At 36.1% G+C, this 24,961-nt stretch overlaps 1 protein-coding gene across 1 annotated transcript in view; it reads right to left on the bottom strand.

Annotated features, from left to right (window-relative positions):
* Nucleotides 1-958: 958 nt before the first annotated feature.
* Nucleotides 959-24,961, bottom strand: part of ADAMTS16 (ADAM metallopeptidase with thrombospondin type 1 motif 16) — a 79,420-nt gene continuing 55,417 nt past the window's right edge. Inside the window, exons 18-23 of the mRNA XM_029284177.1 lie at nt 24,024-24,150; nt 14,066-14,267; nt 13,125-13,319; nt 11,418-11,636; nt 2,239-2,386; nt 959-1,074 (exon numbers count right to left, since the gene is read on the bottom strand). Of these exons, the coding sequence (XP_029140010.1) occupies nt 959-1,074; nt 2,239-2,386; nt 11,418-11,636; nt 13,125-13,319; nt 14,066-14,267; nt 24,024-24,150 (1,007 nt within the window). The remainder of the gene's footprint in view (nt 1,075-2,238; nt 2,387-11,417; nt 11,637-13,124; nt 13,320-14,065; nt 14,268-24,023; nt 24,151-24,961) is intronic.

Below are 24,961 nucleotides of genomic sequence, written 5' to 3' on the forward strand. Positions count from 1 at the left end.
GTAACACTGATAGCAGAACACTCTTTTTATATTTAAGAGTAAAGCATAAAATAAGGACATTTAAATATGATTGCTCATTTGACAGTGACAAATATAAAAGATCTCATTATCCAATACACTTTGAAATTGTGAAAGGAATCTTTAGGCTTTGCTTTTCTCTGCATCTTGCATATTCAACAAAAGCTTTAGATCTAAGTAAATCAATTAATTTCTATTTTTTGGCAGTAGTGTCTTAAGCATGTTTCAATTGCTGCAATCTGTTACAGTATTTATTCTTATAGGATCTTTGTAAGCAGGAAACTGCAGGTGAACCATGCAATCTAGCTCTAGTATCTCCTTCACATGATTTCAATAAAGTGGCTGGGAGTGAGCAAGGCCACTAATGTTGGGGACTTCCTTGAGAGTCTCACTAATATGCTCTTCTACAAGAGTGTACTTTAATAGCTCTTGCTAATTTCAACAGGACTCATGTCAGAAAAACCTGCTGGTGGAGAGTGCCCAAAGTATTTATTTAGCAGGAGAAACTGAGGTATAAAGAAAACTCAACCCTCAGTCTCAACCAACAGCTCTGTTGTTGTTCATAGATGTTCTCCTCTCATCAGCTCCTCAAAAAGAAATTGGTTATATTTTCAAGGATCAACCTCCTTCCTATAATATTCAGACTTGGGGAAAACTAAACCATGCCCTGTTTACATTAAAAGCTCCTTCTTTTGGTTTATTTTAAGAACTAGGTATTCACTCAGGTCACATTAGAATACTGAAAAGGATTTGGGATGTGACCTCCTCCATGCACTTGATTCTTGGCTTTTTTTTTTTTTAACCTGGAGTCATATTGTTTGCCAAGAAGGATGCTTCAGAGTGTTCCAGTCGCTCTTGAGATTCTCTTGTTTATCAGCTTAGATGCCAGTTAAGAGGTGAAGCTCATTCAGAGCTATGCCTTATATTTTATAGGCAATGCTCACAAATTAGAATTGATACAAGACCTGCAGCATTGCTTCCCATAGAAATTATGACTACAAACGCCATGTTGGGGAACCAAGTGGCACCAGTTAAAATAATCCTTACAGAAGACATCTAGAAATATGAAAAGAAAAGACATAGTGAATGTAGTCAAATACATTTCATGAAGAGTTGGGTTTCCACGTGTACTGAATAAATGTAAATGCAGCATTTAAAATAAAAAAAGACTTGATTTACTTGAAGCTTGGGAGATAGGACATTTTAATTCAATGACTGGTGTTTTTATTTAAATGGGTTATGAAAGTAAGAAAACAAGGATAAACCTGAGGTGTATATATGTCTATATATACTGAGATAACATCACAGGAATATAATAAAAATGTTGCTAAAGAATTGTTGAAAAACACAAAAATGTACACTTAGACAATCATATAAGATCACTCAGCTTCAAGACTTGTGATGTAGTTGAAGGTGAGTCATATGCAACTCATGACATATTGGATATATTTGGGTATTTATGTATCTATATATGCATGTGAATATTTATATATGTACTATATAAGTCTCTTTGTGTGTACATGTGTGCATGTATACCCCAATTCTCATGATATATGTCCATCTATTGATGGGAAAGATTAAAGTGCTCACATAATGAATTTCTCTCTTTCTCCCTGAATATGCCTGAGATGCTGTATACAGTGTTCTGTGCAGAAATTCATCCATTTGACAAGTGAAGTAATTTCAAACTGATCTTCACGGTTTGAAATATATTCTTAAAGAAAAGTAAACCTCAATTTTTTTTCCTATTGGGGAACTCCTCTCAAAATTGTCTCCATCTTTCTTCAAATAATAGTTGAAAGATGCTCTCTAATTCCCTCTGAATTGTTTTAAACTAAATAGTTTAAACAATTCCTCTAATTCCCTCTGAATTGTTTTAAATGAAATAGTTCTGCAACTAATTACGTACACAACTTACTTTTACTTACTAACTTACTATCTAAGATTCTTTCTGGTTTTGGATTTGCCCTTGAAGGTTATGATTGTACTTGAAGTCTCTAAATGCTCTTTGCCAAGCAGGCCTGGTGGAATACTCATAATATCTTTAATATATTGGTTCAACAAGATCTCTAGAACCAAATTTTAAAGCAGCCCTCCTCAATCTGATCCTTGGGATTGCACATCTCATGATTTCCAAGTAGAATTCAAAAGATAGTGTTGAGGAAGGGCTCCTTTAAAGACAAAAATGGAGGTCCAGAAGAGAAAACAGTTTGACTATACCTTTTGCTTCTGGAAGAGGACAGAAGTTTATATTACAGGCTTGTGATGCAATGGGCTTCTGATACAGGAGGCATCCGGTGGCTGATCTCCCATTTGCTAGGCACTGAACGGACCTCACTTGCATGCCACCTCCACAGGTCACTGTGCACTGCAGGGTAAAACAGAGTTAATCAATATGGCTAACTACAACTGGACAGAAAGTCTTATGAAGATCTCCATATGGAAGTAGAACAACCAGTACATGATTATAAATCTCTGCTGAGTTCATCAATCCATTTTCAGCAAGAGGTTCTGGACAATATTCAACTATTTATTCCCACAATAGCACCTTTTCATAAAAACTAAATCTTATGCATGTTATCACATAGATAAGCAGAAAGGTCCTGTGTACACAATTACTGATTGGAGTCCCAGCTGTCTTCAAAAATACCTGCATGGTTCAATTTCAGATATTAATATTTACAAACCTATTAATATGTCACTTAATAAAATAAATATTGTACAACTAATCACATGGGTTTTAATGAATTAAATTTCTACAAATGAGCACACGACTAAAAGAATCCTTCTTAGGAAAAAGAAATATTAACTGAAGCAAATGCATCCATCTGTCTTAGAAAAAGGATTCTTGTTGTGTTAAAATAAAAAGATGCCTTTTCCGGAATCTCTTAACTTGTCGATCATCGACATCTGTTGCCTTGGTGTGTTTGCATGGGAATACATGACTAAACCTAGAGCCTCCTTAAGTTAAATTGATTTTTCTTGATATTACTTAGTTAAGATAGTGCTACTTTTCTTTCATATGCTTACCTATCATGCCCTTCCAAGCAAATATATCATGAAATCTCAAAATGTACACTGCAGGGATCCTAAAAAAATGGAACCTCCTTTCTCCTGTAAAATCTGAGTGGTTGGAACTGAGAGAAACATGATTTTCCTGTATCCATTCTCCACTTAGACACAATAACCACAAGCACAGTGCTCTGCTGCACACAGGTGCTTCCTTTTCTTCTAGTACTACTGTACCAAGCCAGCTATTCCATATCTCCCTTCTGCTGTATCACAGTATTATTTTACAACACACACACACACACACACAAATGTGGGACACAATGGGAAAAAGGGAAGGATACAACATACCTAAGCGTTTTGTGAAATTCTGCAAATGAAACAGGAGAATTGCACAATAAATGTCTAGTCTAAAATTACCATGTTTAAGGGAATAAAGGCGATGAGGAGAATGCATTGGCAGAAAGTGAAAGAGGGAAATCAGAAGTGCTATTAAATTATATTAGTCAAGGCACAGATGTTGCCCTTCCCAAACAGATACAAGCTGCCTTAAGTATTTCCACACTAGGACTTTCAATCCTGCTTAATTGCATTATTTTTCTTTAATTAATGGAAATGGAGAATCTGCAGTGTTTAATATATTATTAAGGTAACCTGCATGCTCTTCTCTATGGCAGGTTTATTTTGGAATGCTTGCTTGTGTAAATTTACTCCTGGGCAATAAAAGTGTAATATTTGCTGCCTCAGACAGATTTACAGTTTGTTATTGATCCAGTCTAGAGGACAGTGATTTCTATGTGAACAGTGTCAAGGAGAATTATTTAGATCAGATCAGCTATTATTTCACAGAGAAGGGGAATTATTTAATTTTAACTTTGCTCATTTGATAGCAACAACTTTCAAGAAAACATGCAGTAAAAGCATGGAGTGCAACGATTCTTATGAGTCCTGAATAACAAGATAAAAGTCTGCAGCTTTGAGCCAAACCTGTCATTGTATGAGGTGAAGCTGAATCTCATATCAGCCCAAAGTCAAGAGGTTGGGGGATGATTCAGTTCTTTAGAAAGCCATCTGTTGAGTTGATAAACAGCCAACTACATTTTTTTTTAGAAAAATAAATCTAAGATTGGGAAGTGAAAGAAAGGTGAAAGATAGAATCAAGAGACTGGCAGATCTTATTTTTTAATAGTGAAAAATTGTTCAGCGGAGGCTGTCTAATTAGAATTCTTCAAATGAATATATTGCTAAAAATATCTCCTCATACTTTATAATGAATTGTCCTACTGCTGGAAGATTTAGGAACCATGTCTAAATCCAAAGGCTCATCATAGATAACCCACCCTCCCAGCAATTCTGCTCCATCCTTTTAGTGATCCTAAGCAAGATGAGTTGAGGAACAAACAAAATTTTCCCTCTACATCCGGTGGCCTTCGAACAGAAGAGTCCAGAGACTGTTGGTATCGTCCCTGTAATGGGCTGAGAAACCTGTCTCCTCTCTGTAATTCATCAATATTGCCCACTTAACAGTAAGTAAGGAAATGGGAAGATTCTTTCATCCTGAAGTCTATCTTCCTTCACATAATGTCTCCTCAATTTGTTTGCTCAAAATGTTAGAAGGTTTTATAGTACTGGAGTAACTACAACTGCAAATAGCATATAATTCTGGTCAAAGTTAACAATGTTGCAAGCATAAATACAATTTAATAATAAAACAAAACTTACAGATAATCCTCAATTTATGACTGCTCAATGATGATTCATATTTACAGTGGCCTCAGAAAAAGTGTCTTGTGATTTGTATTTGCACTTATGACCATCATACCAACCCTGTGGTAATATGATTGCAGTTCAAGCGCTTGGCGATTACCTTCATATAATAAATGGTTGCAGAGTCCTGTGTTCATGCACTGGCAATCCTTTTAAAAAAGTCATTGGAAGGTGGATTTGTTTTATGACCACATGATTTACTTAATGACCATATGAGTGCTTAACAACTGAGGTGACTTGCTTTGGGACTGCCATAAAAATGGTTATAAAATCAAGTTTGGTCGTGTGATGACTTATGACTGCACCGAATTCTGATCCTAGTTATGGTTGTAAGTCAAGAACTACTTATACAGTATGACCAAAACAGAATTTAAAGGAATCTGGTTTTGTTGCACCTGCTGCCTTGATACTGGACAGACTTTATCCTCCAGAATTGCCTATTGTTCCTACAAATGAGATCCTATACTTTGATTACCTCCCAAAAAGAAAATATTAAAATAATTTATGGTCTCAGACTGAGCTTTAATTGACGTGTTTATCTTGATACAATCCTAATTAAATTAGATTATTTTCCAAAGTGCAAATGAATCCCACACTGAATCTTGGAATCAGAACTTATTCCTAAAAGCTAAACTAAGAATAACAAAACAAATATAACTAACTAACCAGAGGGAAGGACAAGAAACAATGGTTGGAAACTGATCAAAGAGAGAAGCAACCTGGAATTAAGGAGAAACTTCCTGACAGAACAATCAACCAGTGGAATAGCTTACCCCCAAAAATCGTGGGTGCTCTATCACTGGAAAATTTCAACAAGAGACTGGACAATCACCTGTCTGAGATGGTATAGGTTCTCCTGCTTGAGCAGGGGCTGGACTAGAAGACCTCCAAGGTCCCTTCCAGCTCTATTCTATTCTGATGCTGAACTTCCATGCATTGTTCTTAATTTTTCTTTTAAAGAATACTGCAATAAGACTCAAAAATCTTTAATACTTGGCAGATATCTTACAGATATGACTAGGTCCTTTGTTGCAAGGAAGATTGAAGCCCAATGAAACACTTGGTCTACTGAGGAAAAACCAAGGTTGCAGTCTCCATCTTAATATCTAACAGTAGTTTAAGTGTAATTTGAGCATCCCATAGTAGTTTGGACATTTGAATAGCCTCCCTATGAATGAAATGACTCTTTGCTTGATGCTTGGCAAAGAGTCATTTGAAGCCCAACAGTTTAAATAGCTGCCAATTCTAGCTTGAAAGTAAGTAAATCTAAATCTTACTTTAACTTACAAAGAGAAATGCTATCATAATGTTGGAAAAAGTGATTTGGGCCATTAGATATAGAAACTATTCAAAGAAAAAATATTCACTAATTCCATAAATGAAATTCATGCAAAATAAATTAGTTGAGCTGCCAAGAGGAAATGTTTCACTTAAAGGTACAGTATTCTCCAGAAGCCTTAATAGCATTTTGCCTACACTGGATAGAAAAGGGTTGCTGTTGCATCTTATTTTATTCCATATCAAAAAAAAAAAAAAAAAAAGGAAAAAAAGGGAATGAAAGTGATGACAGTTCTGGGGAAAAGAGACATTTATTAAATCTTGATCTGCATTCCAGCATTGAAAATGTGTAACTGAACGGATTAGAATGAGCTCCCTCCAGTGGATTACAGCCATCTCTAGGCTATGCCTCCGTCTCAGTGTTAGCCTACCCCTCAGTCATCCTGAAGCTAAATCAGAGGGATCCAACTAGAAAAAACAATGCAGTCTTCTACACAAACATTGGGATTCACAGGCTGGTGACCAGCACAGCTCCAACTGGTTTGTGGAAGGGCTGCTCCTTCCATCTGTCCACAGGGCCATTTCTTTTTTTGGCTACTAGAAATACCAAAATCTCCCCAGAAAACTATCCCACTCCTACTTTTAGGTGCAACTAGCAACATTAACCTGCTGGAATATCAATTGCTATTTCTACCAATAACTTTTTTGCTTAGTTTTTCTCCTCTATGCAAAGAATAAAATCTAGGGAGACAGAGATCCTTCATCCTTCTTGTTCTCCCCCCCCCCCAGCAACCTCCAACAGCTGCAGCTCCACTTGAATCTAGAGTGAATCCACTTTGGGCAAATTTTAGGATTTTTCTTTCAGCCTGCTTCTTTTCTACACATATTCTGTATAGTTCAGTGAGAAAGAAGATGCTACATGTAACACTGTTAATGATATCTTTACAATATTATTGTTATTGTTGTATGTTATATGTCCAATGTTTTATGTTTTAAATGACTGTGGCAAAAGAAAGCAAAGATAGTACCACTAGTGATAGATGTCTTCATTGCAATTCCAAAACATCTGGAGCACTGCTTGAATACCATCCGTGTTGACAAAATCACTAATCAATTGCAAAAGGCAGCTTTACTCTCTTACCTGTGAAGATACCTTTAACAAGATCAAACAGCATCTGTCTATCCCAAGTCCTTGGGAAGGACTCGATAAGTAGATAAAAATGCCAAATCTAATCTAAACGTCAGTAAATACTGTGTGACAAACTATAATAATAATGTACTTAATTCATATCTTTATATATGGTTTTTGTAATCCAATGCATTTCCAATTGTCAAGGCAGTGAAAGCAGTATTTTATAACAATTCTTCTATTCAGGGGTCAATTATCAACCAGTCAGAGTTGCAATCCAGACTGTTTAGCCACCTTGAAGCCTTCGAGTAAATTCCCCCCTAGAAGATTAGCCAAGAGTCAAATTTTTCTTTTTCTGCAAACAATTCTTGAGCTTAGACAACAGTTAAAGTTTTCTTTTTCTGCAGATACTTTTTAAGCTTATAGATGGCCCAGTATGTTTTCTTTCTTTGTTCCCAGCTGTTTTCTATTTGGCTGAAGGTTATTAAAGTTTAAGGGAACAGATTATTTTTTGTTTCTGGGCATCTTGCCAATTTCTGAGTCAGAGTTGCTGTTGTTCTATGCTCTAATTCTCCACTAGATGTCAGTAATTATTTATTTTCCAACTTTTTCAAACAAAAAATATTTATTATTATTATTATTATTATTATTAATAATAATAATAATAGTTTCATCAAAACTCTTTAGGGTGTAAAATATTAATAGTTTTCTTAATTTTCAGATTTATCCAGACTATAGTGTTATTAATTTCACTTCAGTATATTTCTTTCCCCCTTAGAAGTTAATTCGCTACTTCCGTTTATGGAGGGGTAGGGATTTAGTCACCTCCCTCACTTTTGGAGGATTTCTTTTCCAGGGAATCAGTTACAAAATAGAAGAGAGAAGATTGATACTCTCACCCAGTTTCAAGCACGCTGTTCACCATTGTTCTGGTTTGTGCTTTTGGACTTTGGCTGCTAGTAGCTTGGGCTAGACACTGATGTGCAGCTAGCCTTTCTGCTGTTAGGTTGAAGGGCTTCCCCCAGATCGAGCGGATCAACTGCCGTCATTCCATGATCACCAGGGTGCCCCTCCTTTGTCGCCCATTTAGGGTCCCCTGGTAGGGCAAAATCAGCCACGGGGTGCGGAGCCCCACGATCCCTTGGCCACGTCGCTATAAGATGTGGTTGTTTGGATTTTGAGATTGGCTGGTTTGATAAGGCTAATTATAGAGACTATGGTACTGTGAAAGACTATTTGGAGGGTGGGAGACAAAATGGATATTGCATATTTATCTAAAGGGGATAGGAAACCACACCTAATATTCCCTTCTGAAAGACCTAGCCTGGAACATCAGAGATCTTCAGGAGTAATACTCCAAGACAAGACTTTTTAGGAGGAAATGTACGCAATACTATGACAGATTCAAATGACAATAGTTTCAAACCACAATGAGATCAAAAACAACTTTGATGACATAAATGAGCACATCTTCAATCTAAATTTACAATTAAAAAACTCTCAGAAAACAATGATAAAGAATGAATAAACAAATCAGATAACAGAACACAGACTAGAAGAAAGTGACTTAAATAGAATAAAATAGAGTTGGAAGGGACCTTGGAGATCTTCTAGTCCAGCCCCCCGCTTAAGCAGGAGAATCTTCTTAAAAATCTCCAGGGATGGAGCGCCCACAATTTCTGGAGGCAAGCTATTCCACTGGTTAATTATCCTCTCTGTCAGGAAGTTAATAGGGAAATTACAAATGAAAAGAACTACAACTTAATACAAGCAGAAAAAAATCTACAAGATTTTACCACAACAATGAAAATGGAAAAGATATTTTATCAGTCAGGACTTCAAAATCAATTTGAGGATAAGAAAGAAGTTTTAACAAAATGGATTATAGAACTGCCAGGAAAACCATCAGAGTCTGGGATACAAAAAGCATATATCCTACTCAACTTGTCTTTCTCACTCCCAACAACACTTACAAAAATAGAGGAACTTCCTGGCAAGCGGAATATACTAACTTGGAAAGCTATTTGGCAAAAGAAGAAGGCTAGAGTTAGACTTAAGAGATCTAATTCGACTTACCAGATGGAGTACTACATGATTAAACATTTGTTTGAATATGGTTAAAAGAATAGATAATTTTGGATTATCTATAGGGGCCCTATAGTAACAGGGATAAGAGATATAAGTAGTATAGTATTTTTTACAATATATAAAATGTAAAAATATTGGGATGATGTATGTGAATGGAAAGTTTGGACATTTAAAGGTAATTAACTTTGAGGGAATTATGACCAAGAAGAATAATTTAAATACCAAGGGGAAATTAAGCTTAAATAAGAATTTTGAAAACAGGACATATAGTGACTTAACAAGATGACTTTTACAAATATAGTTGAAATATAAGCTGTTCAGAAAAGATGTTACATCTGGATGTTATAGGATATATAAGTAGTATAGTATTTTTATAATATATAAAATATGAAAATATTGGGATGGTGTATGTAAATGAAAAGTATTGGGATGATGTATGTGAATGGAAAGTTTGGCTATTTAGCTAATCAATTTTGAGAAAACTATGGCTGATAAGAATGGTTTGAATACTGAGGAGAAATTAAGTTTAAATAAGAATTTTGAAAACAGGACACACAGTGACCTAACAAGATGACTTTTACAAATACAATTGAAACATAAATTAACTAGAAAAGATGTTATATATGGATGTCATTGTTAATTATACATACACAAAAAATGCTTATATCCAACCTTGTATACATTGAAAATATTAATAATTATATTTATCTTGACAAAGGAGAATACCATTAGAAGAAGGGAAGATTAAGGAAACATACTATTAATTAATATATTGATCATGGAATTATAGAAATTAATAATTATTGATTGTTTTTTCAAATATATGAACCCAGACAACACACTATTTACTAAGCACCAAAGATTGTTATTGTAAAAAATTAATAAAATATATTAAAAATGTACTTAATTCGAAAAAGCAACAGTTTTCCTCAAATGTTACAACAGCACAGAATTGCCTAGCATGAACCAACCAAGCTAAAGGCCTAAATGTTCTCTCTTCAACTATTTTTCTGCAGTGAATTTGGGACATACACTAAAATCCAAGTTCCTGTGCAAGCAAATAGCAAGTACTTAATTCAGTTAGACAGACTGTGTTTATTTTATTTGAAATTCTGTTTATATGACTGATACTTTACTGTATTTTATTATATGCCCCCTTTCTCAGTAACTCTTTAATACAGGTTGATTTGGCTGAAAAGGAAATTCTGAATGAAAAATTTCCCCATCAATTTTCCCACATGCAAAACTATAGCACAAGATTTGTTCACTTTCTTACTTTTTCTAGAATTGGGTTGAAAGGAGAAATCCTTGGTAGAAGGGCTAACAAGTCTGCAGCCAGCCAGTCAAGAATATATCCAAAGATTTAACTTGATGGGCAGCTTCCTGTAAATACTTTAGAAGAATTCTTGCCAGTGAAATTTCTAGTCAACCTTTCCTGGTCTTTTCTCTACTCACTCTGGTAACACATTGAATCATCAGCTTGCCACCTGGAGCCCTGAAGCAGGGTTTTCCACCGGTAGTCTCCAGGCTGAAAAAGTCACCCATTTATGTACCGTATTATCCTGACCAGGGATGGCAAAAGTTGTAATCCAATTCAGTTGGAAGATAATAGTTAAAAAACAAAATCTCCTGCTTCCCAAATGATGAATCAAATCTCTTCTGCATTAGTCATATTTACAGCCTTTCCACAATTCATGAAATAGAACCATTGGCAATGATGTATAATTTCCAAATTCAGAACCAGGGCATCTAGATAATAATAATAGAGACTTAATATATGTTAATATATGAAGTCTCTATTATTATTATCTAGATGCCCTGGTTCTGAATTTAGAAATTATACATCATTGCCAATGGTTCTATTTCATGAATTGTGGACGCTGTGGACTTCTGCTTACTTCTGCGCATGCTCCATTTCGTTTGAACTACTATATATGTTTATGAAGGAACTGAAACATTCCAGAGCCCAAAGCGCTCATTTCTGAACCACAGAGCCACCTCTCTCTCCGTAGAATGTATTTGTGCTACAGGTATGAATCTAGGACACTGGAACCATTGAAAGAAAGAAAAAGGTAACCGAGACTTGGTATGAAGCTTAAAATATTTCAGAGTTACCTATGTCCTTTACCTGAGACCAAGAGGAGGAAAACCAGCTGCCTTGATTTATTAATAAATATGCAGAGTGCTTATAACAAGGATGTAGGATGCAAACTTTTTCCATCTCTATGTTTGGTTTTTGAAGATAGGAACATTTTTTAGGGGCAAGTTCTCGATACTTTCCAGAAAGATATTTTTCAGCACAGTTCAGGGTTCTCCTCTGTATTCCCTTTCCACATGTCACAGAGCACTGAAAAGAGAATTTAATAACAACAATTAGTGCAAAGCAAGGTAGTCCCTTGTTTTATTCCATGTGAAATATTTTACGTTTTTCAAGTCAATATAAACTTGACTTTATTTTGACTTTGATCAGACATGTGGACAACCCCAGAATGATTCCAAACTCAATAGATCACATTTCAACTCACTTATTAGGAGTTATGTGTTCCAAACAACACATCCTCTTCTAATATACTCCATTCCAGCTGTTCATCCATTTTTTTTTTCAATTCTACAGCCATTATATGTGGGTCAAAATAACTGGCATTTTTTCTTTCTCATGTGAGTCTCAAGAGAACCAAAACCAAGTTCCAAACAGAGAAGGGTAATAGACATACAATGAAAATTACAGAGCAAAGTTCTTAAATCATTGGATTACATAGTTTCTAGAGTTCAATTTTTTAGAGGCAGAATTGTGTTCCACATAATAGGACGCTCAGCACTTTGCTCTAAACAGTTTGGCAGTTGCTGGAAATAAACAGCTACTATTACATCTGGTGAAACTTATGGTAGTATTCGAAGATTTCTGGGCATGGATTGAATGGGCATATGGTTAATATCTTCATGCAGTGGGCAACTGAAAGTAGATTCCCACATACAGCTAGACCCCAGTTTAAGAACAAGATCCATTCCCAAGATCTGTCCTTAAGGTGAATTTGTATATAAGTTGGAACAGTATTATTGTACAATAATGTATAAGTATTATGTAAGCATCTTGATCCATTGTGTATTTAACAAATTTTACTACAATAGTCTCTGTTCTTAACAGAGTTGTTCTAAACGAGGGCATTCTTAACCTGGGGACATGCTGTATTTAAATACATTAGACTGTTGCATTTACATGCTATTGATGTTCTAATTATAATGGCAGTTTGCATTATGTTTGGTATAAAGGACAAGTTTGATTTGGAACATTTATTTTCTTTTTTTCATTGCAACAAAATGTTGCAATAACAAGCAAGCTTCACTGAAAGTTAATGAAAAGATTCCAGCATGTTGTCACGTAGTGAGATGGAAATAGGGTTGTTGCTTAGCATTAATGGGTAAAACTCTCCCTTGGACAGGGTTTTCATGGTGTAAAAATTAAACATATATGGGGCAAAAGATACATTCTTGTTCCAGTAGAAGAGAATATGTGTGCCTCAGAGTTGAATGTGGAGTTACTCGTGCTCTCTGAGCCTGGTTGTTTATTTGCAGATGTTTCACTAGCACTGAGTTGCACTGATGATGACTTCATTACCAACTTAAACTGATGATGTTACCTACTTGGGTAATGAAATATCTGTAGGAAACAACCAAGTTCAGAGAGCACCAAGGATCCCATTCTTCAGGATAGTAATTGAATCATAAATCACTTCAAGAGTAGTAAATCTTACTTGCAAAGTTATCCATCACGAATGGAAGCGATTGTATATTCAGTAGCATACATATTTTTTTTAAAAAAAGAAAGTTTTCTCACCTCGGTCCATGCAGACACAAACCACTGAAGTTTCTTGTTTTTATAGCATCGTTTCAGGAGGCAGGTTTCTTGCATCTTTGGTTTCAGTTCTGCGGCACAAGCAGCATCGGGTAAAATTTGATCCCAGTGAGAGGAAGAGAAGCTTTTGCACAGAACAGTTCTTTTCCTCCAGCCTTTCCCACATGTTCGAGAGCACTGGGAGTGTAGAATGGACAACGAACATGATAGCAAAATGTTTCTCAAAAATAAGAGAAAAGAATTTGAAGTAAATAAAATATGTAGCAGTTTGGTGTGTGTTATATACTTTGCTTTTCCAGCAGAATATTCTTACATTCTCATAATATTTAGAATAGAACTGGAGAAGAATCAAATGCCCATTTAGTCCAGTTTCATAGGGAAGGAAAGTGTGCAAGAACGGCATCAGGACGACTAATCTTTCCACGTTAGTTCTAAGTTTATATTACAGCATATAAATGTAAATGGTACTGATTCTTGTTTCTTAGTCTGATCTCTTTTAAATTGAAAAATGCTTAGTTTAAATATTTAAAAACATACTGGAATTAAATCCACTCTACTGATTATAGCAGAGTATAGGCACATTTCTATCTAAAGTGTATTATATTTTAATTGCGGTTAAAAGTTGCAAGTGACTTATATGTGTGTAATATCTGATGACAAACTACATTTCCAGTAATGAATTACGATATAACTTTCCCTGAATTGTATCTCTCATACCGATGGGAGGGGGGGAAAGCCTCCCTCTTTACACACTTCCAGTAGACTGTTGTTCAAGTCTACCAAAGTGTCACTGGTTATCAATTGTGATAAAAGGTCTTATTACAAATTCTATCCAAGAAATCAAAGTTACCCTGAAATACATGTAGTTATTTATTCATCTGTTGGATGTAATTGTGACGTATACAAGCGTGAATTTAATGTACCTCAGACCATGGCCCGGTGCTCCACGTAGGCGGACATCTTTGAATGTTACATAGCTCCCTGGTGACTGGGGCAGGGATTTGACAAAGGGAGTCTGATACCCTTTCTGGCTCGTATTGAATTCTCTGCATGCAGTGAATACCCCGAAACCTCTCTCCTCCTCCACAAGTCAAGCTGCACCCACTCCAGTTCCCAACAGACCAGCTAGAAGAGGATTAAAACAAACAAACAAACACAGTTTGCACTTGCAGATCTGACCAGCTTGTCTAACCCAGCATAAGGGGAATCTGATTTATTTGTAGGGATCACATTTGTACCACAGCTTTTCTCCAAACATTTAAGAGCTCAACTTACGATTACAATTGAGCCCAAAATTTCTCTTGCTAAGCAAGGCACTTGTTAAGTGAGTTTTGCCCAGTGGTGGGATTCAAATATATGAACAACCGGTTCTCTGTGTGGATGCTGCTTCTGGAAGTCCATTCTTGGCCTGGGCAACAAAAAATTAGCTACTGGTTCTGCCGAAGTGGTGTGAACCGGCTGAATCCCACTGCTGGTTTTGCGCCTTGTTAGAACCTTTCTTGTCATAGTGACTGACTGCAGTTATTAAGTTAATAATACAGTTGTTAAGTGAATCTGGCTTTCCCATTGATTTTGCTGGTCAGAAAGTTGCAAAAGATGATCACATGACCCTGAGATACTGCAGTCGTCATAAATACATGCCAGTTGTAGCTTACATTGAAAACAAAACAGAAACAAGATTCAGATACTTTCAAACATGAGATAATTTTTATAAATGGCTAGAAAAATGGAATCAAGAGTAGGAATGGAAACTGTATGACTATTAATGTTAAATGTGTGAACCCAGACAACGCGTTGTTTATTAAGCACTAAGGATTGTTATTGTAAAAAAATAATATATGTATATATAAAAATACATGCCAATTGCTAGGCATCCAAATTTTGATCACATAACCATGGGGGAGCTGCAATGGTCGCGGTCATAAGTCACTTTTTTCAGTGCTCTTGTAACTTTGAACGGACACTAAGCAAACTAATGTAAGTCAAGGACTACCTGTATTTTATTTTCTCATTATGATAAGAGAGTAAGCAAAAGACACCGACTTTTAGTATATTCCATAGGTTCATGAAACCTGAAACCTCAGATGCTATTTCAGACTGTTTTTAGATTTCCATGGTTTCAATGTCACTCACATCATATAATTTGGAGAGTGGGGGAAAAGAAGAATGAAAAAGAACAAAAGAAAGAATGAAAGAATACAGCAGATATAGATTATTACTCTTTAATGATGGAAATATGTCACTTTTCTAAACATAAATAATTCTGACATTCTGAAGTGTATTTTGTAAATTGATATATGGCAATGATTCTACATAGTGAAAACAGTGTAATTTGATTTAAATCATTCATTTTGTCCCTAGCAATATTTTAATTGAGATTTTTTGGCAAGCAGGAAATTTTTTGACAATAATTATAGTCTAATAGCAATCACAATATGTTCAGATACTTTACCACAACGAATGATATAATGTGTACACAATTAAGAGCATGATCTGAGAGCCAGACATCCTTGAGCAGTTTCTTCTTATATATGAACTCACTGGATGACTATATGCAGTCCAGTAACTGAACGGATGCCTCAGCAGATGGCAGCATGTGGCCAATCTGGCCTAATCTGAAAGCTAAGCCGGGTTGGGCCTGGTAAGTATGTAAGTGGAAAACTATCAGAAAATCCAAAGTTTGCAGGTTACAGTGGGAGTCTGAAAATACAATTCCAGCAAAACCCTTCTGTATTGTTTCCAAGAAAACCAGAAGAACGTGTCCATGCAGCCATCCAGAATCAGGCTGGATTTGAAGGAGATTGTATCTCCTAATTGAAAAAAACCAAGGCATTTCTCTTCCTATAATATTTCTTAAAACATGAAATATGGTTGCTTTACTATTAGTGATTTCAAATACAACATCATAGAAATCAAATACAGATTATATTGTTTATGCCTCATCTTAGTCTTGCTACAGGAAAAATACAGATAGTCATTGTGACCACAATTGAACCCAATATTTCTTTTGCTAAGTGAGACACTTGTTAAGTGAGTTTGGGCCCATTTTATAACCTTGCTTGCCACAATTATTAAGTGAATCACTTCAGTTGTTAAATTAGTAACACGGTTGTTAAGTGAATCTGCCTTCCCCATTGACTTTGCTTATCAGAAGGTCGCAAAAGCTGATCACACATGACCCTGGGACACTGCAGACTGTCATAAATAGGAGCTGTTGCCAAACATCCAAATTTTGATCACATGACCATGGGGATGCTGTAACGGTCGTAAGTGTGAAAAACGGTCATAGGTCGCTTTTTTCAGTGTTGTTGTAACATTGAATGGTCACTAAATGAACTGTTGTCAGTCAAGGAATATCTATAATTTTTGACAGGGCTTTCATCATATATTGGTAAGCAGATTTACCAGGGTTCAGACTTGTTTTGCTACATATAATAGTCTCATCCATATTCTGCCTTTGCTGCTGTATAAAGGAATGAATATGCAACTGCAGGGAAAAAAACAGAAGTTACCACTTCTGTCACATTTTCTCCGTTTCTTCTGTTTGAACAGATGTTCAACTTATTGACCTTAGGGGCAGGTGTCAGACTCCCCCAGGAATCGGCTTATGCTCTTTTCTCTTTTCCCAAGTTACTGCCCAATATCAAACCTTGGCATGGAAAAGACGGGGGTTGATGACAGGTGATTGGCAAAGAGCGTGGAAAGGCAGACTCCTGGAACAGTAACCCAAGCCCTCAGTGATCATTCTAAAACATTCCCATCAACATTTTTGGATTCTTCACAGTTCCTTTTTGGTTTTAACAGTTTAGTTCATTTGTACCCTATAATGGGTAGCTGCTTATGCACTTGATAAAGCTTGTGAATGCTCCGTTAATTTCTATCAACACATTGTATTTTGTGGACTACAATAATGAACTAAACCCTAGGATTGGAACTGTTAGTATTTCTAGATCTCAGATAGAAGAAACAAGCTAGCCTTCCTTACTCCCTGTCTTTGTTCCACCACCCATTCATTAATATCTTTGATTACCCATAAAATATGTTTTTAGAATTATTGTTGATGGAACATTCAGATGAGAATGAAGACTGATAGGTACAGCTTTATGTGACTGCTGTTCGTTCAGGACCCATGGACCTTTTTCCGCCTTCTAATAGTGACTAGAAAATGTTGGGAAACGCTGAGCCGTGAAAGAGAAACCCATCCTTCAATTTATGAGGATAGCATAAGGAATATGTTCTCTGAGGGAAGGATTCACAGCTTTACAGTCTTATGACCTCAGATTATGCAGTTTTCTATTGAGGCTCTAAATCAAAGAGGTCGTTAGAAAGGGGCTCGTGTTGCTATAGAAAACCTCACAGAGTACAACTATTCCTCGACTTACAACAGTTCATTTAGTGACCATTCGAATCAACAGCACTGAAAAAGTGACTTATGACTTATGACTGTTTTTCATATTTACGACCATTGCAGCATACCCATGGTCATGTGATCAAAATTCAGATGCTTGACAACTGATTCATTTTTATGACAGTTGCAATGTCTCAGGGTCACGTGATCACCTTTTGCAACCTTCTGACAAGCAAAGCCAATGGGGAAGCCAAATTCACTTAACAACCGTGTTACTAACTTAACCACTGCAGTGATTCACTTAGCAACTAGGGCAAGAAAAGTCATAAATGGGGCAAAGCTCACTTAACAAATATCTTACTTAGCAACAGAAAGTTTGGGCTCAGTTATGGTTGTAAGTTGAGGCTATCTGTATTTTCATCCAAACCATAGATCTGGGCTGTCTGTTTTATTTCATTAACCTCAACATCTTTATCTTATATCCTTTTTAAAAAGCTGATTTGGGAATGCTAGTAAATTCTGCAATAGAGGAAAATTCAGACACAATGCTATGTTTTAAATATACTGTATATGAATGTAGTAAAATGCAATCAGAATATTGGCATCAATCATCAGAAACATTATAATAATGTTCAGTTACTTACAAATTGCTATTCAAGCTATCAGATATCTGTATGCTGAACAAAGAGGAAAAATGGTATTGTATTTAAGCGACTTTTAGGATCTGAATTAATATATAGATCAATTTCAGATTATTAAACTTTATGGTAAGTCTAAACTCATATGCATATTTACAAAAAAGAAAATGAATTGAAATTAATAGGATCTACATGATTTTATTTGTTTTTTAATGAAGTCCTAAGATTAGCCTGGGAATAGATTGACGTGGTGGAAGAAATATGGAACAGTCAGGAAAAAAAGCACCATGCTCTGTCTGAGCCTACAGAATGCAGTGCAATACTTGAACATTCCTTCCTTCTATGAAGTCGGGGTATCAGTAAGTTAAAACATTATGTTAATTTTGGCTTAGAGCCAAACAACTTGATAAATCAGATGTCTTTATAAAATTTCTCTCTCTCTCTCTCTCTCTCTCTCTCTCTCTCAGTGTTTTTGTGTGTGTATGTGTGTGTGTGTGTATGTATGCTGAAAAACACAGTAATAGATATTCAACTAATATACGAGAGAATTATCAGCTAGCCATTTGTCTGAAATGGTACAGGGTTTCCTGCCTGAGCAGGGGGTTGGACTAGATGACCTCCAAGGTCCCTTCCAACTTTATTATTATTATTATTATTATTATTATTATTATTATTATTATTATTATTATTATTATTATTACTACTACTACTACTACTACTACTACTACTACTACTACTACTACTATTACAGAAAAAAGTTTCTCCACAGTTGTACGAAAGAAATGCAAGGAGACAATAAAGGATGCAGAAAAAGAGCTCTGAAATACATACAGGATGTTAATACCATTTTAAGATCAGAACTGTTTTTTTAAAAAATTCCCAATTAACAAAATTGCAGAATGAAGAAACTGGCCGAATTGCTAGATGATAAAAGAATTAAGACATTGAAAAGAAGCTGAGAAAATTATTTTCATCTTTTTCCTAAATCAGATATGTTGATCATTGGGGCTTCAGCAGTGACTAGATTCAATAATGGCCTAAATTGAGACAGTAAACTAAGGCTGAATCCTGTCAAGAGTTGTCTGAATGAGAGATTCTTAGATCTGAACGTCAACCTATTCCAGATGGAGAGGAACTTTCCCAGAATACCTTGACTTAGTTTTGCTATTCGAGAGGCTTAGTAGCCTAGGAATGCCTTCCACCAGTCTAGCTTAGTTTGCTAGAGAAGTGATACAGTTTGACCACAATTATTTATGTTCTCACAACATTCTAATTAGAGAAGCTGATGCAGATTGTCAATGCCTTAAATAACTTGAGTTCCACATTTCTCAAGGAGCTCTTCTCTTTCAGCCTTTCTCAGATTTAAAATAATTAGGGAAAGCTTTTCTCCAAAGATCAGAGATACTCAGGACAGTAGGTTAGATTACTGGGTATCCCAAACAGCCTAGAAGGCACAATGACAAACTACCACCACCAAGAAATCAGAACAGGCATGTTTTTGAATGCACCAGGAATTGAGCTCACGCAACAGTACTCACCAGGGGTGGAAGGTAGGCAAAATGAGGCAAAATGACATTATGATTAAAGCCTGCCACTTCGATATAGAGTACGATGCCAGTGCAGTGAAGCTTTGATTGCAAACTGTGATTGTCATCTTGCCCCACCCACATTATTGGGGTACAATTAACACTGAAATTTTGTTGGTTTTTTTGGGGGGGGAGTTCAATTTTGTTGGCTAAGCATTTGAAATGTTTTAATTATTACAGTATTTATATTTGTCTTTTATTGCTGCATCCTAATATGGATTTATTAGGTTCATTTTTACACATTTTAAAATGAATTTAATTTTCTTCTGCTGTGACATGAAGAGCAATATTAAAATACTTTCTAAAAATTAGCAATATATTATAATGCACACATTCAGAACAAGGTTTTCCCATCCTTTTCTACTACAATCTCTCATGTCATAGAAATGGAGGAGTTCCTCGCTGAAGCCAGGTCCATCTGTGATAGAGTGATGTTCTAGTTCGTCTTCCAGTGATGGTTATGTTGATAATTGTCGGAAAGAAAGAAAGAAAGAAAGAAAGAAAGAAAGAAAGAAAGAGAAAGAAAGAAAGAAAGAAAGAAAGAAAGAAATGAGTTCTCAGGAAGAATTAGACATGAGGAAATCTTGCCTCAACCTGTAGAGTAGGGGGCAGGAGAAAGTGGAACTTTTTTAAATGAACATAGTTAAAATTAGGCTACAAAATATACACTGGGCAAACACAGAAGTGACCCAAGAAAGCTCTGAAATAAATGCATGTTTTTGGAGCTATCAATCATGCAGCAGCAGCAGCAACACTAATGGATTTAATTGGAACTCTGTCTTCAGCTTGTAATATTACATGAGGAGAACACAACATAAATATTTATGGTAGACATTTTTGGGACATGCTCAACAGCTAAAAAACTGGCTTAAGGCTAGCTAGTGTAAATGTAATATTTATAAATTTAATGTGTTAGCTCAGTTAGTTTAAATACTCAAAACTGGGATAACAGCCAACTTTGGAGCTTGTGGCCATGAATTCTAAAATATCTTATGCACAACAGAGAAATGATGTCTGGAGGTTCCAGACAGTATAGCAATGTCTCTTTTAACTTGACAGACGGCATCTAAATGAGGTAACTCACTATATCTGCATAAGGAACCATAAAATAACTGCTTGGGTATTTCTGGTATGTGCTGCAACTAAATAGCTGTTTTACTATGATGACTTGGGTTCAATGAAATTAGAAGGGTCTGCACAACTAGTTTGAGAGCCTAAAAATTAAACAGGTCATATGTTACTTAAACAGGAATTCTAACAGCTCTGGGTAGGAATTGTTTCAGTTATTTATTTATTATTTATTTATTTATTTATTTATTTTCATGGAATTATATGCCACTTCTATCATTGAATCGATCACATACTTGTCATCTGCAAACAAGATTAAAACAATAAAATAATAACAAGTAAGAATAAAATCACAAATCTTGTTAAGCACCAAGAACAAAAAAAAACACTGTTAAACCCCACTACCAGAGGGTACAGACTTATGATATATCAGCCCAAAAGTTAACCAGATTTTAATAGCTTTCCTTAATCCCAGCACTGCTGGAGCCAAATTGTATCTCCAAGAAAATGCTACACCAAAGCACTTAATCTTGACTATGCAGTTTTTCTTATAGGAGCTCAAATAATAGCTTGTCATATATGTTATAAAGGCAAAGTCCCCTTAAAGTGGTGTTGCTTTTTTGCAAGTAGTGCTAAAATAGTTTTCCTTTACCTTCTTTATGGATTATTTTGCTTTCAATTTCCCAATCTAATCCATATTCCTAGAATTTCTTGATGGAATTTCCATTCAAGGTTCAACAATACTTATTTTTTTTATTTTTTTGTGATCAGCAAAAACTGGTTAGGTATTGCTACTTGCTGTGACTTGAAAACATGAATGGAGTTCTAACATATGCCAGTAAAACATGGACACTAACCTCACAATCAATACAAAAGCTACGAGTGGCACAAAGAGACATGGAAATATACATGCTCGGCATCACAAGACAAGATAGAAAGATCTGCATATGGATATTCTCTCCCTCTCTCCCTCCCTCCCTCCCTCTCTATCTCTCTCAACACTACCCTTGGATTTACACTATTGGGGTACAGCCAAGGTACATCTAAGGATGGGAGGCTGTTGAAGCACCAAAAGTGGTGACAGTCCTCATTACTATTATAAGTATTATATTATTTCCTTATTTTAGGTAGTACCTTGGAGAGAAGGATAAAACTTAGGAATAATAATTTTAGAGATGCTCAACAAAATACCAAAATTAACATGAGTTTTGAACTGGCACTCCACAAATGTTAGTTCATTGGCTTGAATTCTATGGCATTTCTTGATCTACATTGAGATTATGACGGAGACAATTCTTATAAGGGGATGCAGGTAAACAAGCTACATCCAGACTAGTTCATTACCAAAGAAAAGGACAGGTGGAAACCATCCCCTCTGCCAAAAAAAGAATAACTTCAAACCTATCGGACTGTACATGCAGGAGAATTAAGCACAAGAAATTAATCTTTGATTTTACTGAAACCACTATTTCATTTGATACATAGAAGTTACTGAAATTATCCCATAAAACCTACATCAGCTTCTCTGAGATACACCTTATCAGAAATAATATGTCCTTGAATGCCTTGGTACCTGCCTCCAACCTAGTGTACACAAGAAAAAATTGCCAGTTTATGATATCACTGGGATCAATTATACTATATAACCTACATTAGTCCATTCAGATTATAATGAAAGGCTTCATTGTTATTCATGGATGATTAGGGTATTAATGATCAGTAATCTTTGTTAAGCTTTTGAGTTACAAAATCCATCACAGTCAGGGAAGAACAACCTCCCCACCTAACTGCTAAATATTATTTTTTTACTATTATACTCTTATATGGGACTGCAAGAAGGTAGAGAGTGTTAACTGAAAACAAATGCATTAATCAGTAGAATAAATAAAATAAACATCAATTGCAATGCAAAGCCATAAGACTCCATAGCAATATAGGAGTTAAAGAGCTAAGCGAAATTTAAGATAGGGTGGAACCTAAATTGTGATCCACAGCATGTTTAAATGCTAATAGTAAGGGCAAATGGGCCTTCAGGGGAAGGGGTAACTTAAGTTATCACTTACAGCTTAGGTGACCTAATTGAAAAGCTTCTATCCTACATGTAGACCAGCGGTTCTCAACCTATGGGTTGCAACCCCATTTGGGGTCGATCGACCATTTCACGGGGGTCGCCAAGCAAGGCTGTCTGCCATTTTTTCCCCCTTTTCCGGCGGGTGCCTTACCTCCCTTGAGCTGGGCCAGCTGGTGGTCGGCCTGCTCCATCTCTGCCGCTTGCCAGCTACGCCTCAGCCGGCCCAGGGGGCGGAACCACGCATGCGTGGCGCTCCCGGGCAGGGAAAGTCCTCAACTTATGACCGGTTGGGTAGTCCTCGACTTATGACTGGTTTAGTCCTCGACTTATGACCGGTTTAGTCCTCGACTTACGACCGGTTTAGTCCTCGACTTACGACCGGTTTAGTCCTCGACTTACGACCGGTTGGGGGTCGCGGCATTAAAAAGGTTGAGAACCACTGATGTAGACCATCAGCTGACTGATAGTGAGAAGAAGATGGGGAACCAGAAACTGAACTTGAGGTCAGAGCCAAGGGACAAGTACTAGTCAGAACCAAATAATAGAAAATGTAACTGCAGAAAAAGCAGGAGGAAGACAGAAAGGGCACACAGCACCACAGCAGAATCAAGAACAGTTTGTTCTTCAGAAAAGGTTCCAGCCTAAGCAAAAAGCCTTTCAGGGTCCAGGAAGGCAAATAGAAATACCACCCCATAGTGCTTTACAGAATTCTCTGGGTGGGTTCATTTTGCATATTGCTTCTAATAATCTGAGTCCTTATTTTACCGATCCTGGAAGGATGGAAGATGAGTCAAACTTGAGCTGGTCAGGATCAAACTCCAGGCTGTGGTCAGAGTTTGCCTGCAATACTGTGCCACCAGGACTTTTCATGGTCAGCTTTGGCATGAATGTTCAGTCCAAAGATTTAGAAAATGTTTTGCTGTTGGTAATATATTCCAGCCTAGACTTCCCAAAGCTTATCACACCAAGAAGTACTGTATATATATTCTTCACTTGTGAAAGCCTTAATGACCAGGACTTGAACCATCCCTGGAAACAAACTGGAAGCCAGTACATATTACAAATACATTCCAAACAGAGTTTCAGTTGAAAGGTGTTGCAAATTCATTGAACAGGTATATGTAATGCTTATATTTGAGGAAATATACACTTTGTTGTGCATTTTATTACCTGGGAGGACAAGGTGGCATTTTGCAAGGGATGGCTCCAGTAGCTGGTCGACTCTTGTGGTCACATAAAGATATATCGACTTGTACTTGAAAATCTTTGTAGCAGGTTTCTTTTGTCACCATTTGACCTGCATATAACACAGCATAAATGGCAAGCACAAAATCATGAACAACTGTTTACATTCAAAACTCCATTTTTTGGTTATTTAAAGCCACAGTGTCCATCTTACACAATCCTACGCAAACAATAAGCACACTTATATGACTACCTCCCATGGTTTGATTTCCCAGGTCAAAGACATGCTTTGTGCCTTAAGTATTAACTAATTTTCATGACTATTTGACAAACAATTCTGGGGAATATGATATATCATTTGCTCCTATTTGCTGCTCCATAGTTGTTTTTCCTTTCTGCAGCCTTTTTTTTTTAATTTCCATCCATGATTCTTCACTAAAATATAAACTCAGTTGTGTCTATACAAGTTAGCTTGTTGTTAGCTCTGTATTAGCAGAAAAGGGATGCAGCTTCCTTTTTCAGTCACAGGGATGTATAATTCAGACAAATTTCTTCAGAGAAAGGAAACAAGGGGATTATTTACAAAGTTCTCCCAATTCAAATGCTTTGATTTTATTTCTGGATTATTTCTTATTAATCCATCACTGCATTTTTAAATTTTATTTTCAGACAATGTCTGCAGTTTGTTACATCTCTCAGTTTACATTTCTTACCCTATTCTTATAAATTATCAATACATACGACTACATACAAGCACTAATTAAACATATTTTGTGATCTGATAATGACTGATGTTTTATAATGATTCTGATAACTTTAAAGGAAAAAATGAACAGGAAACTGATAATCTGAGCACATACTATCTCTCAAATATATCAGAAAGTAATGCCAAAGGATGAAAAGACAACAAACTCACAAAAAGG

This window comes from Protobothrops mucrosquamatus, unplaced genomic scaffold (genome assembly GCF_001527695.2).
Source record: "Protobothrops mucrosquamatus isolate PMUCROS unplaced genomic scaffold, P.Mucros_1.0 scaffold406, whole genome shotgun sequence".
NCBI lineage: Eukaryota > Metazoa > Chordata > Lepidosauria > Squamata > Viperidae > Protobothrops > Protobothrops mucrosquamatus.